This window comes from Nematolebias whitei, chromosome 16, assembly GCF_014905685.2.
Source record: "Nematolebias whitei isolate Nwh7 chromosome 16, NemWhi1, whole genome shotgun sequence".
Lineage (NCBI taxonomy): Eukaryota > Metazoa > Chordata > Actinopteri > Cyprinodontiformes > Rivulidae > Nematolebias > Nematolebias whitei.
Genome location: NC_056513.1, coordinates 20055348 through 20072707, shown reverse-complemented (window position 1 = coordinate 20072707; position 17360 = coordinate 20055348). Strand labels below are relative to the sequence as shown.

General features: G+C 38.2%; 2 protein-coding genes across 2 annotated transcripts in view; both read right to left on the bottom strand.

The window, feature by feature from the left end:
- Window positions 1–837: 837 nt before the first annotated feature.
- On the bottom strand, window positions 838–13251 carry LOC119423146 (voltage-dependent P/Q-type calcium channel subunit alpha-1A). The gene is made up of 6 exons (XM_037690558.1): window positions 13100–13251; window positions 8531–8634; window positions 3344–3465; window positions 2761–2896; window positions 1683–1796; window positions 838–843 (listed from the first exon to the last, which is right to left on the bottom strand). Exons 1-6 carry the CDS (start codon window positions 13185–13187, stop codon window positions 838–840), a joined length of 570 nt encoding a protein of 189 aa, XP_037546486.1. The 5' UTR covers window positions 13188–13251.
- A 264-nt stretch (window positions 13252–13515) lies between these two features.
- The window catches only part of LOC119422413 (voltage-dependent P/Q-type calcium channel subunit alpha-1A), a 40909-nt gene continuing 37064 nt past the window's right edge, over window positions 13516–17360 (bottom strand). Inside the window, exon 17 of the mRNA XM_037689782.1 lies at window positions 13516–13637. Coding sequence (XP_037545710.1) covers window positions 13521–13637 — 117 coding nt within the window. The 3' untranslated portion in view covers window positions 13516–13520. The remainder of the gene's footprint in view (window positions 13638–17360) is intronic.

Genomic DNA, 17360 nt, shown 5'->3' with positions numbered 1-17360 from the left:
AGTTGTCCTGTAATGAGTGGGCTTTGGCGTTCTCTACTGGTAGGCTATAAATATGACCAGAAACTGAAATTCTATCAGTCTTCCTAGCTCTCTGCTGTGGTAAGTTGTACAGTCCGATTCACTTCTAAATAAATAAATAAATAAAATAAAATAAAATAAAAAAGCTCACGAGACAGTATGTCTGATGTTATTTTTCTTATAGATATTTGTGCCAGTAGAGGAGCTGACCACACTATGTTTTTGCTCTGAACCACTCATTTACAGGTAGTTAGTTGTGTTATACTAAATGCTCTGAGTTAAATCAGTTACGTCAATGTCTGTTGGTTGTCATGACGACACAACTGTTATATTTTCTGTGAACCAGCAGAGGGTGGTGTAGAGCAATTTAATAATTCATTTTAACTGCTGTCTGCAATTATTCTAACTTCTTATTTTATTGATAAAATGGATGTCAGGTTAAAATAGATTGTATTAGATTTAATGTAAAACATTAATGCTAAAACCACTATACCATCACATGTTAAAAAGAATATTGTTAAAAGTCATTGTAACAGATATTTGAGAATCTTCACAGTCTTTCTAACGCTCTGCTGTGATATTTGTGCCAGTAGAGGAGCTGACCACTCTATGTTTATGCTCTGAACCACTCACTTACAGTAAAGTGCTACCTCATTCAACCAATCGGCCTCAGAGTGTTTATGACAGGACGGGTTACACAACTGTTACACTTGCATGATAAACCGATTTTACAGTTTTTTGTTTGTTTGTTTTAACAACTTTCTGAACTTCATTTATATTTCAGAACATTACCTCATGGCCAGTTAAAACAAGTTTGTGCTATTTCTAGGAAACAACACAAACTTGTTCAAGGGTATGTTTTTCAACGAAATAATACTGGAAAATTGAAGGTGGGTTGTGACCTTATAACACCTGACAGTGTCGCTTATAAAACAAAATCGGTATCGGCCAAAATCGGAATCGGCAAGTCAGATTTTTTAGAAATCGGTGATCGGCCAGAAAACTGCAATCGGTGCACCCCTAGCTTCAAGCTGCCCAAGCATTTAGTGTCGTCACACCCGGGCGCTCACATAGCTGCTCAATACACGTCTCTCTTGTGGGGGGAGGGGGTGCCCCCCCAAGCACAAGCTGTCCTCCATCCTCCTCTCTCCTGCACAGTGCGCAGGAGGAAGGTGAAAATAGCTATCAATGACTTTCTGGTAGACTACAGTATTTTTTTTTTTAATGAGCGGTGTTAATGGCACTGTTCAGAATTAAAACAAACAAAAACAAAACAAAAAAAAAACCCTTTTACTGTACGTATGTGTAAATGTTACCAGAACGTATGAAAGTAAACGTTTCAAAACATTTTCTGTGTAAATATCTCACGTTACAGTGTGGACACCCACGGCTTATAGACAAGTGCAGCCTATATATGTACAAAACTAATATAAATTTTTATTTAGTGGGCGTGGCTTATATTCTGGTGCGCTCATTAGTCCAGAAATTACAATAACAAATCTGTAAATATTGCTTCTTCTAAAATAAATTTTTTTTAAGGCACGTCTTTTAGAACGGCAAGAAATACTTTGTGGATTCACTTCAACTATTGCCGGAGCTTTCAGGCTCGATGAGGAAACGTGGTGAAGTGATAGCGATGATGATGGTGGGGTGAACGTGCTCACTTGGTTGTCTGCCGAGAGGCGGGGCATGGAAAGGGTCCGCCCATGCCCATCCACAGGGTGATAGGGCTCAGTGTCAGAGTACCCGTCCCGCCCCATCTCCCTCATCTCTACAGTCTGCAAAACACAATGAGAGGGGGGGCGTGACCACTGTCTGCTGAGGGAGTGGACACGGACATGCCGTGGGGTAGTTGACCAACCAAGGAAGGGATATAAAATAAAAGCAAATATGTATGAATAGACTTTTTATTTTCATTCTAGAAGAAAATAAAAAATAAAAGGAAGCAATTCTGTCGTGATTTATGCTACAAAATGCTGCATAAATTGGTTGTAAAGTGAAAAACTTAGAATACTTTAATTTATTTATTTTTTTAAACTAAGCAGCCTAGCTAATGATTCAGCATCCAGGGTAGAGTCTTTCAAATTTAATCCTTCTCTTTTTAAGGCATCATTTCAAAATCCAAATTCCACTGTACATGGAACTGAAATGCCTAAAGAGATAACGCCCCGAGAGAGTTGGGGCATCCCAACAGACAAGTGAAAGTAAGGAAGGGGTAGTGAAGAGGACTGGGTGCACATCACACAACAGATCCATCAAGTCCAGAGCCTCAACTTAAAAAAAAAAAAAGAGGTCGAGCAGTTAACAGGGAAGACTAAACAACAGGAGAATGGTGATGTTATACAAATAATGACGACAGACTTTGAGCAGGACAGAAGACAAGGAGAATGGCAGTCAGGTATAAAAATGGCAAAGGTTTGACAAAAAAGTGGAAATTATGCATTTAATTACTAAACTTACAGAAGTTCTGAAGGATGATGACGTGTGTTATTGTGATGAAGTGTTTTATTACATTTACATCTTAGCTCTTTAAACTCTTTCACTCATTTGATTTTGTCAATATATACATACACATGTTGCAACAGCAGGATTCCTGAGCGGTGTTCTCCCCCTCTAGTAATTTTTGCTAACGGCAACATCATACCCATTCATTGAACCAATATATACATAGTTAGACAGAAACTCTGCTTTGGCTCAGACTGATATGTTACCATGGCGACAACATGCTTGGACCCATCATACCTGAGGGTTATGGCGGTTTTCATGAGGATCATCAGGGTACGCTCTGTCTGGGCTCCAGTTGCCCGTCTTTTGGAACATTTCCTGGGCTTTGGCCGTCATCCACGATTGGCTCTCAGTCATGCCACCTTCGGGAGGTCTGGCATTCACACACACGCATACATAAACACATGCACACACACACAAATCAGGGACAGTTTCAAGAAAAGTGAGATTTGTCTCATTGTCATGTCAACGTAACAACTTCCTGAAGATGTCCTGATGCATGCTCAATAATTCAGGCAGACACATCTAACAAGGTTGAGGCAGGTCCTCTGGATGAATTCTTTTTGTTGAAAATTTTTGAAATTTCTAAGTTCATCTCATTCAGTCACATTAGATGTTTTTTTCAGCATTACAGTTATTATCATCAACTTTTTGTTTTGTATAGCTTAATGCAACATCCAGCACATTAATCATTTAGAAATCAACAATAAAATGTTTTTCATGCCGTAAACGACTTGGAAAAAAGTTGCCTTGAAATCCAGTTTGGACATGTACGAACATTTATTCTAATTTGTGGAGAACTGTCCTTCAGTCTACTCACATGCTGTTGATGTTGTCCAGCTGAGTGTTCGGGAGGCCATTTTGGCTCTGGCCCCCCTGGCCTTCAGTGCCCCCTCCTTCAGAGGGCGCCTCCATGCGCTGAAACATTAATGGCGTTCGGTTCTGTGTGAGATACATGACATGGCCTGCAGGCTTGCATCAGGCACACTCGGGGGAGACATAGGACACAAACACAGGATGCACTCGCAGCATGCACCCACACAGGGGCGCCATCAGCAAGCGCATGGCTGTGGATGTCTGAGGTAAAGTTCTCCGATCGATCACCGATCTGGATCATTCTAGCCACATTGAACTACTATTTACTCATTTCTGACTTATAGATGTGTTGAATTATTTTGCTTTATGTTCAAGGAGGGAGCTGATCTCAGATCTGTGTCAGAGTGGAACTTCTACCTTATGAATTTGGGGTAAGGTTGTTCCTAATTGATTCGTCATGATGCACATTACTGTACAGACAAAAGCACGCATTTTACTCAAAAATTTGCATCTGTCACTAGTCAAACTTTTTGAGTAACATCATTTGTTGAAAGGTAAACATCCTCTGCTTCAGTCAGACATGTTGGGAGGTCAAAAAGCCTCCAAGGAGATTCCGAGGTTTTTCCAGAACTGGAATCTGTCATGGAACAATACAATACAAAGGATGTAAGACCTCTTCAAAAACAACGTTGTACACAGTCCTCCTTAGATGAGTCAGTAAATCCTGATGGACACTTGGCTACAGTATATATCAATACAGATAACTGACTTGCTTTTAGACTGAAAAGCTGACTGTAGCCAAAACGCATTGAAAGCATCTTAAATACAGTCAAATGCAACTTTTCTTCAATTCATCTAAAAAATTGTGAAATTTATCAAAGCACATAAATATGCAGTCAAGTTGTTAAGGAAAGTTTCTCTTTGGACACCCTGGTTTATCCTGCTATACTTATAAGTGTTAACTTATGGAAAATACTGTGGACGAAACATAAAAATGTAACATAGACACTGATGCCAGCTCTAATGAATAATGTTTAAGAGGTGGGTCAGGTTTGAGTCTTTGGTCCAGGAGTGACACCTGGAACATCCCACAAATACCCACCACAAACATTAGGAGATGCAATAAGTGGAGAACATGGGTTTGAGTTGTAGATGTGGAGGTTTCATCTCCTCCCAGAAGGACAAAGAGGACAGGAAGAGTTGGGATGGAAAACAAATGGCATGCTTCAAACTAACCGTCTAACTGGAGATACAGAGGAAAACTTTTTTTTTTTTTTTACATGCAGTAAGAACAAACAGTAAAGAAGACACGTGATTTGGAACTAGGCCCGTCGCGATAAACAATAAATCAATTAATCGCATGATAAATGAAAATTATCAACCTCATAAATATCAGCTTTATCATTTCTTCATGTCTCTCACTTTCTACTGAAGACACTGGATGACTAAAAGCTCAACTCCGGTGCTCTTCACTGACCCCTCCCTTTCTCTTGTCTCTTTAAAAAACGTTTTAACCGTCTAAAATCGTGTTTTTGGATCGTTAAAAGCAGCTAAGCTGAGAAGCTAAACTACGAGCTAAGCTAACAGAAAAAAAAAACTGTCTTGTCAAAGCTCCAAAATTCACGGTTGAAACCCGTGCCTTCATCTAAAAAGTTGTTTTTCGCTGCAAAAAGAAACTGAGAACTTGTTTACTGATTTTTTTTAATTAAAAGCTTTGTGTGACAAATGCTATGCTAAAGAACTCAAACCACACTGAGTGACCGCCATTTTGAGAACTGAAAAACAGGAAAGAGAGACAGCCCATGTCACGTCAAGGGGCCTTCCTCTTATTTTTCTTAAAGAGACACGCTGCTCTCTCCCTCACTATCCATCCTTCGGTTCAAACCATCTTATACTGCCATCCAGTGTCAATAAAAGGTACTAAACACAAAATTTAAACATTTCTTTTTAAATTTGACTACAATTACTAATTATTGTCAAATTTCAAACAACATTATCGTTTATTGCAATAATTTCCGAGACAATTAATTGCTCAGCAAAATTTGTTATCGTGACAGGCCTATTTGGAATGAGGAGGAAAGAAAAGAAATGAAGGCATAATTAGACAAGCACGACAAAACGTTAAAGAAATAATCCATTTTCAGTTGTTCATCATTCACTAAAAAATACGTTTTTTGCCTGTACTTGCATAAATATGCATTTTTATTTAAACTAAAGTAAAACTACTGTCCTAAAAGCTTCTTCAACCAGCTATTCTAGCAAAATGTCACTTGTCCCACTTTTTTCCTGTAATGTGGTTCAAATAGATAAAATACAAACTAGAATCGTGTTTGTTTTCAGTTTGTTGATGGAAGGAACATTTTGTTCACTGGTTTTATTAACATACTTTTATCATTACTTTATCCTCAATGAGTTCCAATTCTACTTTAAAGTTCTTATCTGCAACTACTTGCAACTACTTGCTGTAAAGACAAAGTAGTTTTTTTTAGTAAATCATGCAACTTCTAGCTCTGTCTTTGTGAATTGTATTTCATAATCAGATCACGATTGCAGTTCATTTTTCAGCTAAAACCACTCTGGATGAGAGGCGAGAACATCTGAGAACAAATGGTTTGTTTGCAAAACTGCAGTTCATGAGCTGTTTAGAACAACACACTTTACATTTTACATACAAACCTCATCTAAACCGGTTTCTAAATCAGCAAGATGTTGGTTTGGGTGGATTCATTCTTTCAAATAGTAATAAAAGCAGTACAAAACAGTGTAGGTCAGGGGTGTCCAAACTTTTTCATATCTGTGCCAAAACTATCAAGATGAAAGGACTCGTGGGCCACAAAAATGTGAATTTAACTCTCAACATGAGTAATATTTTGGAAAAAAGAAAAAAAGTTTACTAATTTTGTTGGAGAGTTTTAAATTGTTGTAGATCCAAAACATTAAAAGCCTCATAAACAATAACCTTATATATTTTTTTTATTAAAAAAGATTTAAATTATCTGATTTGTTGGGTCTATGTTTGTTGTTTTCTTGAGTTTGGAAATTTAATTTTAGAAGATACATATATCTTCCTACACAATGCTGCATCCTGAAACTATATTTACCCTTCAGACAACAAAAGATACATAAAAACTGTTGAGCTGACAAGCACCGGTAGTTTAAACAGTTGCAAATGCCTAAATTTGTTCATTTAAATTCTAATTTATATAGCTCACAAATTTCAAATACAGGAACACTAGATGTTTTAAACAAAAATGATTAAAAACTTTATTTATTTTAGCTAGGTATGAGTTACAATATACTAAAAAAATACCGTAATTTCCAGACTATAACCCACTACTTTTTTCACATGCTTTGAACACCGTGACAATGTTGCTGCTAATTTAAGATTTTTTTTGATTGGCTAATGAGCTTCATGCTACAAAAGCATTTAGCGTCGTCACACCCGGGCGCTCACATAGCTTGGGGGGGTCTTCGTGACTCAGTGAGACTAGACTACCTTATAAATAAAGGTTAAAATAAAAAATCTGACCAATGAAATTACCAAACAGGTCACAGTGAAACCAATGAAACTTGGTCCACTGTGAAACGTGGTTTCATTGGTCCACATGAATGTGAACAATATTTTGGAATAAAGAAAAAAAATTACTACTTTTGCTGGAGAAAGAGCTTTAAATTATTGTAGATCCAAAACATTAAAAGCCTCATAAACACTAAGCTCATATATTTATATTAAAAAGGATTTAAATTATTTGATTTGTTGGGTCTATGTTTGTTGTTTTCTTATGTTTAGAAAATTCATTTTAGTCTGTTCTCAGCAACAACAGTGTAAGCGTAATATGAGTAAGTGTCCTTTTAAAAGGGGTCGATCAGCCTTTTGGACCATGGACGGCCCAAAAGGCTGATCGAAGTTCTGAAAAATCGTTCAGCTGTCAGTCGCCACAACAGATTCATAGAAGGTTTGATAAAGTTGATCAACTGGTATGTAGACGATACCTTGTTATATTCATTTAAAAATGTCCAATTTCCTTCTATTGGTTATATGAACTGCAATTTGTTATTTTTAGTTAAGTTTTATGAATAATTATCCAAAAGCCTCCTTTTTGACAGGTTTTTGTTGCTTTGTACCATGAAGTGGAAATTAAAAAAACCATCATAGCCAAAAGTTTGTATTTTGCTTAAAATTGCTCATTTTGAGAATTTTTTTCATCCATTTTGCTGTTCAACCTAAACATTAAATAAAAAAGAACACAAATGAATTTGCAGAATGCCTGCATCAACCTCTTAACCCTGCGGGCCAAAATGATACCATTCTTAAACTGCACTTGTGGGCCGCATAAAATCCCTCCAAGGGCCGCAAATGGCCCTCAGGCCGCACTTTGGACACCCCTGGTGTAGGTGAAATGAGATGATGTACAGAAGGAAGGACACAAACAAACAATACACAAACAGGGGACCAAGCGCACTGCTGATGTTGAGTCTGTTCAGTCCAGAGGCATTAGTTGCACGTAGCAACATTCCAGTGCATTCTGAGTTCGCAACAGTAAAACACGAATAAAAAAGTGAAACTAGCAAATGCTCCATCCCCCACATTATATTGTTCTGCAAAGTAGTAATCCCACCTTTAGAAGTGAATATAAATCAACGACTAGGCTGACAAGGTTTATTGAAAACCTTTCATGGACTTGTGCGAAATCAGGAGGCATTAGGTGGAGAGACGTTTCCGCACATCCACAGAGTGGAGTGAAAACAAAGAGACAGTGGGAGCGAGTGCATCACGCAGGCATTCGTCAACAGGAGAGGAGGAGCACTGACAATAAACAAATGGTGAGGCCATGTGGTATCATCATCAGTGTTGGTGTAAACATTATGAATAAAAAAACAGCAGTCAGATCACCAAACCCCCCTAAACAAATTCAAACAATTAGGAAACAACATTTTTTAGCAGGGGTTGTAAAAAAACGTTCAGCCAAGGGAACAAGGTGCTGTAAAGACGTGCTTAAAAGAATAAAGCATCTACCAAAAGCAAAGAAAGTGTTGATTTTACTAAACCAATATTTAGAAGACAAAATGCACGATTCGGTCAAGAGAGCTAAGAAGAAGTATCCTTAACAGCTTGCTACGAAGAGGCGCAGAAAATCTAAAACTTCGGTGCGTTTCGGGGACTTCCCCGGGATGCTGGGACGGCGTCTACCTGTTCCTCTCGCAGAGCCTGCAGCTTTTTTGTCTTGCTCTGTCGGTAGTATTCCATGATCATCATTGCTGCGTAGATTTTGCCCACCGTCAAGTCTGTGGCTGCTGAGAAAATGACAAGTTACCCTGGAAGATTAGACCCGAGTGAGATGGGACCCTGAGCCATGTGGGGAGTGTGGGAGAGGGGGACAAGACACAAAAACACAGAAGAATACACAACAGCATGCAGAACACACCAGCAATGGTGACAGCAGTCTTTCAGTAAACTCAATACTTGCTTTACATTTTGTTTAAACTCTTTTAAAATATGAGCCACTTAAACAAGATGGCAGTGCCCAATGAAACAAAACAAAAACAAAACAACAAAAACAGAACATGCTGGTGGAAAAAAACTAAATCAAGTAATGGTTACATATTACGACTTCTTTTTTTTCTTTGTTGAGATAATTTCTCATCAAAAAAAAAAATGTATGTGTTCGTTCAGTATTTTTGAAGTGAGACTGTATGCAGTACTTCAGAGTACTTTTGGTACGCAGTTTTCACTCATTGTTTTTAAATCTTTTTTATTTTATTTTTTTTCCATTTACCCTTTATTTATACAGATAGTCTCATTGAGCCATGAGAACTCATTTTCAAGAGAGACCTGTTTTTGGGAGCAAATGGTGGGGGCCTTGTTCATGGGTCCAGGGTGGAGCAAATGAGGGTGGAGGCAGGTGTGGGCGTTTCACCATTTCCACCCACATTTTGATGTTGACGGTACCAGGAGTTGAACCTGCGACTTTCTGATCACAGGCCCATTTTCTCTAACCTCTGCGCCACCACTCCCCTTTATATTGTCCTTTAACTTTAAGATCATTCATGTTCCTTAGTTGAGGAAAATACTACTTTTAAATATATTTTTCCTCAATAAACTACTGGTAATTAATCTTTTAGAGCTATCTCGGCTTGAAAAAACAAACAAACAAACAAAACGACAACAAATAAGTAAATAAAATTTCAAAGCCTTTTTTAATGGAACTTTTCAATGACTTTTAGTTTAAAAACAAACACATTTCATTATTTTTTGTTTTTAAATCAAGAAATTATTAATTTTAAGGCAATTTTTGAAAAATAATAAGGGAAAAAAAAAGGGATTTCCCCACATTAGTATGCCCAAAATGATTTCTTTACAAAAAAAAAACAAAAAAACTTCAATACAGACTTTTGTTAAGATCCTTTAGCCCACCTGACCCTTCAGATGTGTAAGCTGAAAAAGAAGCCTGGTTTTCCATCAAACTTCATGTCTCTCAGTGGTTGGACATGGAGGGTTTGTCATCAAGTTTTTTTTTCTTTTGAAATATATACGCATTATATATACATATATAGAGAGAAACAAATGGTAGGATGTTTGAAACCCTACCCCATGCACAATATTAGTTTCAGCTTCGTTCTTTGATTTTACTGGCCTCGATATACAACCAGTTTCCGCAGCCCTGTGCTTCCGCTATTTACGACTTGATTTGAGGGAAGCCAACGGTAGTCAGCCATTGTCAGTGTTGAGCGCCCAGTTCTGCAGCCTGCATGCATGCGGAACATATTTCTTGTTCTAGATGTTTACTTGTGCAATATGCAAGTGTGTTTTTGCGTTTTATAGCCTTATGAGATGAGCCGAGAGACGGAACAAGACGGGAGGCAGAAGTCTGCAGCAAGTCCAACCAGGAATGAAGCATCTCTTCTTGGGTGAGTGGAAGATCCTGCAGTAGATTTTCTTAAAGAGGATCTCAAATATTAAAGCAGAGCACCACATAGTGAGCTAATACAAAAACTGCAAGTATAGGGATGGAAGTAAAAAGAAAAAAAAATACTGAGAGAAATGCATTATTTTATGATTAGATAAATATGGGATTAAAAGTTAGGACCAATTTTCCCCCTAAGAAACCCATAAAGTTACTGTGAGGTTATGAGAGTATTTGAAAAAAACTCTGCCAAAGTAAAAAAAAAAACTACAAAAAACAAAACAAAGGACTTTTAGACTTTGTCAGAAAAAAAGTGTTTTGATGTAATGTATATACAGAGGATAAAAGTAACATAATTTTGTTTTAAATATTAGAAGTAACTGTCTAACATTGCTGGTGTGCCACAACACAATCTTACAACATTGTAGACTTATTAACACAGCAAAGCTTGTTGTCTTTTCACAGGCAGATTTTGAACCTATCATTTAACACTTCTTCACTAATTCACAATCTTATTTTAATTACAACTTTTTCCCAATAGGTGATGACTAATTAGCCATCTCACTAAGAAACACAGACACACATAACTCCTGGAAAACAAGCTCAATATTTTCTAAAAACTCCGGTCATATATTCCCAGAGTTTGGATGGAACACAAAAAAACATCTATAATCAAAAAATATTGAGCTTTGTTTTCATTTTTAAACATCTTCACGATGTGACTAAGTTTTAAACTGCATACACGGCCTCCTTTTCAAAGTGGCATGGCTACAAGTCTGCTTTTATTAAAAGTGATTCTACATACTGCACTTTCTTCTCTCACGTCTTTAGCCATGCATGGAGCCAAAATGCTTGGTATTATTGCTAAACATGCATCATTGCTATAATTTACCAGCAAACAAGTATTTAGATTTTTTTTAGGATAACAGATTTATTAGAAATTTTTGCTTCATGCCGTTCATGTAAACATATCAGCTGAGGTCCAGTTTATACATTTGTTTCTAAATTCTTCCTGTAGTGAAAAGACTTCTATAGAGGATCTTCTATAGTTGGCACCCCCTGATATCAGCACTTGAGTGGATGGAGAGATCATCAGTGTAAGTATGTGTGTGTGTGTGTTGGTGTGTGTGTGTGTGAAAATGACAAGGTACCCTGTTGGAGTACAAGCAAGTACTTTTGAGTAATATCATATTGGCCTGAACACAACGGATAGAGAACAGCTCTGACTGGTTTGAAATTGCAACATCACAAAAATTCAAACTTTGGACAAATTCATCAGTCCAATATTTTTCATCGAGTAAGCATCTCTTTTAACAACTACCTCTGAGTATCGGCAGAAAGATCGGAGACATTTAAAGCTATTAGAATTAGCATCACCGGCAGAAAACATGAAAACCTTGTCTTCAGTTTCTGCAACTGATGCTCGATTTTTTTGAACATTTGTTAAAAGGTACAAATGTAAAGAATTACCATATTTTTCGCAGTATAAGTCGCACTTTTTTGCATAAATTTGCAAGATACACCAAAGCGACTAATATACGTATTTTTTCCCATATTTATAACCCAATTTTTGGCTGAGATCTGACGATTCTGCCATGGAAAATATTGAACACTACCATTTTCAGCCACCAGAGGGCCCTCAAGTAATATGGCAATCCACGTGTCTCATTAATAGGTAAAAGTGGATATTAATGAAACACTTGTCTTGCCATACCAAGCCACCTTTGTCTTGCTCCGGAACTCCTGGAGCAAACGTCAAATCAGCTGCATTTCGTTACGCTGCCCAGGTGAAATGCAGCTGATTTGACTATCAAAGTGCATTTATTCAGGAAAAGTTCAACTGAGACACACCTTTGCTATAATGTCGACCAAACAAATAATTGTTTTTAGGTGGTTATCTTGGTAAATTTTGAAGAAATGCAAAGCGAGTCTTCTCTCTGCGCGCTCCCACAGCTGCGAATCGGCTTTTGAAATGCAGCTGATTTTACCGTTAAAGTGCATTTATTAAGGAAAAGTTAGACTGAGACACAACTTTGATACAATGTCAAGCAAACAAATAATTGTTTTTAGATGTTAATCTTGTTAAATTCTTGTTGAAGTCCTCCCTTGCACGCTCCCGCGGCCGGCATTTGGCAGCCAATCGATTTTTGGAATAATACCAGCTCACATTTCCAGGTTGTCAGCGGTGATGCATAATAAATGAGACTTATGTGACGAAGCGACTTATTTATGTTTTTATCCACTTTATTAGACATATTTGGACTGATGTGACTTATACGGTGGTGCGACGTGTACGATGGAATGTACAGTAATGCAATTGTCAGTTTTATATCCATTATGGTGATTTTCCAGAAGGCGAGCTAGTTTCAGCAACAACACCTTCCTCCACACACCACCACCATCCCTCAAAGTGACGCCAAGTCTGTTTTTGCCAACACAGTTTTATTCTGAAAGGATCACAAAGTGGAACTAGGGTGTGATATTTGCAGAATATCTAAATATTGATCAAGGGTACTTTGCTTGAAATATCCATCTCTAATCTTTGCAATTTTCTTTTTAACAGAAATTTGGAATCAGTGACAATGTGGAAAAATATAGTATGTGAGTTGGTTTACTAGCATTTGCTTTGTTTTACTCCAGATTGCACAATATTGAAAGAATAGATACACAAATTGATATTTGATTGAATGTATGGCTGCATGTATAGTGTAAAGTGTTTATGCTGAATTTGTCTGATCAGGAGATGCAAAGCAGTGAATGACACTGACTGGAAGAAGCTGTCCTCTTGGTGAGTTGGTGATCGGACACACATACACACCACTATGTCTGCTATGATCTGTTGTCCTGCAACTTACCCTTGTGTGGAGTAACCAGCAGGTCCAGGGTCTTCTGAGATAAATTTGGCCAGATAGCCATCATCTCCTTTCTCAGCTCTGCATCCATCTGGTGCTTGTCAGCACCGCCTGGGTAGTGCACGACCCAGAACAATCACACCCACACACATCAAATGTACAAGTTCGGATACATGAAAACAACCAAAGCAGATAAACCCAAGGCCAAGGGATACAGAATAAAAAGAACCGTGCCACAGAAATTACAAAAACGTGTATATCCATTCACACACATACACATTCACCCAAAGCAAAGAAAATCATTTGTTAGATTAACTGGCAGGTTGTGGGACATTGAGCTGAAATGTGTTTTAAGGAAGACGAAGAAAAAAACTCAAGAAATTAGATTGTCAGTACATATTCAAAAGAGATAAATCAGTGTGTTTTAGGCCCTACCCTTGGCGATCTTTATGTCCAGTGCTGTCCTGATCAGAGCCATGAGGGTGGAGTTAAAATGCACCGTGTTGTCGTCTGCAACCGGCAGATCCATGCGAAGCAGCCTCTGTGGAGAGCCAGTCAGGATGAGAGGATGAGAAAGGGAGGTGTCCTTGCTAGAGTGGGGTGTGCCTGAACTTCCAGGGAGGGGTTGGGGACGGGGTTGAGAGAGCTCCATAGACAAAGGCCACTAAAGGTTGGACATGATTTATCCATTCTTTATTTTGTTTTTGTTTCTTGAGGCCAAAATGAATCAAATTTAGACCTGTAAATTTCAAGTTTTAATGGTCTTTAAAAAACCTAATGTAAGCACAAACGACTGTTGAACGTTTATGTAATAAGTGCACTACATTGCTGTGGTAATATGTACTTGCAAGAGCAATATTTGCTTGAGGAAACTCAAACAAACTTATTTAAGTCTGTGTCTCCTGTTTTTCCAGTGATACTCTATGAGACAGCACAACTATCTGATGCTGCTAAGCAACTGTGAGAGCTGCAAAAACACAAGGAAAAACAATCAGAGCCAAAATGGCATCCGACCCAACCTGTGCCCATGTTCCCTATATGTGTGAATGCTTATGCACATTGACACATTTTGTTATGACACACATATAGATTTATATACATATGTATATGACAGTTGACATACACCAACACCCCCAGTCCCACCCAACATCTCTCCCTGCCCACTAACACACAATTACTTTCACAGACTGCAATTAAGAGAACTTAATTGGAGTCATTTGGAGACAAAATCAGTTGACCGAAGAGCAATAACAGTATCACTGGTGTAATTCTGCTATTTTTTTCAGGAGACAGCTTTGTTTTTTAACCAGGGCACTTGCTATTGAGCTCCCCCCTACCAGCAAGGAGGTTCCCTGTCTTCACATATCTATGCCAGGTAAAACAGATGGAGAAACCTGCAGATAGGATGGAACAAGCTGGACCAGCGTGGGTTGCTTGCCATACCCAGTCTGACCAGTTAACATCCATCAGATTTACCTACGAACATGAGCGTTGGGCACTCACGATGGAGGGCACGGTATGGCGGTAGACTTGTGTGCATGCTTGTGTGTACCTGAGTGTGTGCGAGTGTTGGGCATGCCCGAAGCCAAATGTGTGGCAGGCGAAGGGCATCGGCCAACATCCACAGAGCTCAGCAGGCAGCAGCTTTGATGTCACTCGAAGCCATGCAACAAAAAGGGCAAGGATTGCATGCAACACAAAACAAGGCCCTGAAAAATCCCACAAACGCAGACAAAGCATGCAACATGCCTTCACTTCACTCCAGTTATCTAAGCCCCGATTATTCCCACCTACTCAACCCACTACCCACCAACTTCCCTTAAAACCCACTTTTACAGTACAAGCAGCCGTGCATCCGCGCAAAGAGAGTATCCTAAATCCAACAGGATTGGCACTTTTACTTTAGGTTATAAAATACATTTCCTTATTTTTGGTTTTTAAATGTTTGCATCCATCGCTTTCTTGATAAACGCCAAAGCAAACAGCAGTAATAGCACTTTATATCATGTCAAGGTTCCTCTCAATGCTAAACGGGTGCAGTGTCTTAGGTGGGTGTCAGAGTTAAAAGGGATTTGAGGTCTGGCATAGCCTGAAAGGAAAAAAAAAAAGATATAAGGAAGATCAAAAAGAGATGACAAGTGCTTTCTGTTTTTTTAATGTTGGACCAACCAGAATTTGTGGTGATAGTACACTAAAGTTCAGGGGACGGGGTTTATAAAGGGGGCACATGATAGGGACAGCAGTTATTTGAGCTAAACTAGGCAGATCTCAGCTCAGTCATGGGATGTAGTTACAGATATAAAGGGAAGGGTGATAATGAAGAGGGAGAAGAGGTTTGTGAAAGAATATAGGAGGATTAAAAACATGAGTCATCTGGAGTAAACAGAGAGAAGAACTGTGTGTTTGTGGAGAAACAAGAGAAAAGAGTGGCTGAAAATTACAGAACACCACAAGAGAGAAAGACAAGGACTAAAACAACACTGACATAGTCTTAGAGGTCAGTTTAAGAAACAAAGAGTGTTAACAATAATCAGTTATTAGAGGTTCCTCCTTTTAGGAAGAGGTAAAAAGTTTTAAAACACCTAAATAAAAAATAAAAAAATGAATACAAAAATTAATTCCAAACATTCATGTTGTCATTCTATATGACTTCCTGACATGGAAGGGCCCTTAATTTTATTTTCCCACAAATAAATAACTGCAAACTAAAATGGCTGAAACATGTAATGAGGGCATCTGTTTGAGACAGGCCAACTGTTCTGGAGAGAAATTAGAGGACAGTAGAACAGGTGTGGGCTTGGATGGCCAGAAGGATGAAGGAAGATGAAAATGGATTGTTTGCTGACTGACTGACATAGAGGTAGACAGACAGACAGACAGACAGACAGACAGACAGACAGACAGAAAGAGTGAGACAGTAAAGCCAAAAAAAACAAACAATAAAAACAAAAATAAAACAAAACAACAACAAAGAAAAAATAAAAAAAAACAAAAAAAAAAAAAAAAAAGAGGAGAGCAAAATTTTTTTAATGAAATTAATTTGAAAACAGAAAATGTGAACAAAGAAGTAGCAAAAGTAAAACAAACAAAAAAAAGATCAACTGTTGGACAAACATCCAGATTCAATAAATTTTACAGAAACTGAAAGGTGCATTTTTTTTCTCAGATGTCTTCATGAATCATAAATTAATGCACAAAAGGATTACAGTAGTCCCTCGATACTTGGCGGTTCAACTTTTGCGGACTCACTCTTTTGCGGGTTTTCAATGTAAGAATGTACACGACACACTATTGGCGATGAGGAAAAACAGACCCCATCCCACACGCCCCGCACACTCCTTTCTCTTTCTGAGGCTGTCAGCCACAGAAAGAGAAAGGAGGGAACGGGGTGGGGTCTGTCTTTCCCCATCGCTACTGCTCAGGGAGCAGGGATGCACAGATCAGATGAACAAATGTAGAATATAGGAGAAAATGTTTAAGTGGAAAAATAAGGGCAAATCAGTTTACAAAGAGAGAAAAATGGCTGAGAGCAGCTGAATTCAGCTCACTCAGGTATAAGACAGACCCCGTCTCCCCCCCATGCCCCCTCCTTTCTCTTTCTGAGTCTGTCAGAGCAGAGAAGAGTGTGCCACACGAGCGGCACCGATTGTTTATTTAAAATAATCCTGCACAAACTGAACCAAGTTTTTAGCCCTCCGTGGTGATCACTAAGCAGGCCAGGCCACCGGGAAATGTAAAGTAAAGGTGCTCCAGATGGCCAGTCTGACTGGCTCACTAACCGTAGCATGTCTGTCTGCTCTCTTTCAACGGTGCTCTTTTAGAATGTTCAGAACATTGTTAAGACCATTGCAAGAGGGTGGGAAGGGTTTATAAAGCCTTAATATATATAAATACTAAAATAAATATAACAACCATACTTTGCGGATTTTCACCAATTGAGTGGGTGTCTGTAACGTAACCCCCACAATTTGTATTTCAGTATTTGTACAGACTGTATTTGTATTTCAGTATTTGTACAGACTGTATTTGTATTTCTGTATTTGTAAAGACTGTATTTGTATTTCTGTATTTGTACAGACGGTATTTGTATTTCTGTATTTGTACAGACTGTATTTGTATTTCTGTATTTGTACAAACTGTATTTGTATTTCTGTATTTGTACAAACTGTATTTGTATTTCTACAGACTGTATTTGTATTTCTGTGGGAAAATGTTAATCATAAAATACCTTATATATATATATATATATATATATATATATATA

Excerpts from the sequence above, each read along its gene's own strand:
- LOC119423146 (XM_037690558.1), bottom strand. The coding sequence starts at position 13,187 with ATGGATGCAGAGCTGAGAAAGGAGATGATGGCTATCTGGCCAAATTTA. Across the intron at positions 8,635-13,099 it reads GCTGGTTACTCCACACAAGG|CAGCCACAGACTTGACGGTG; the intron begins GTAAGTTGCAGG and ends TCATTTTCTCAG. Across the intron at positions 1,797-2,760 it reads AAAACCGCCATAACCCTCAG|ACTGTAGAGATGAGGGAGAT; the intron begins GTATGATGGGTC and ends TGTGTTTTGCAG.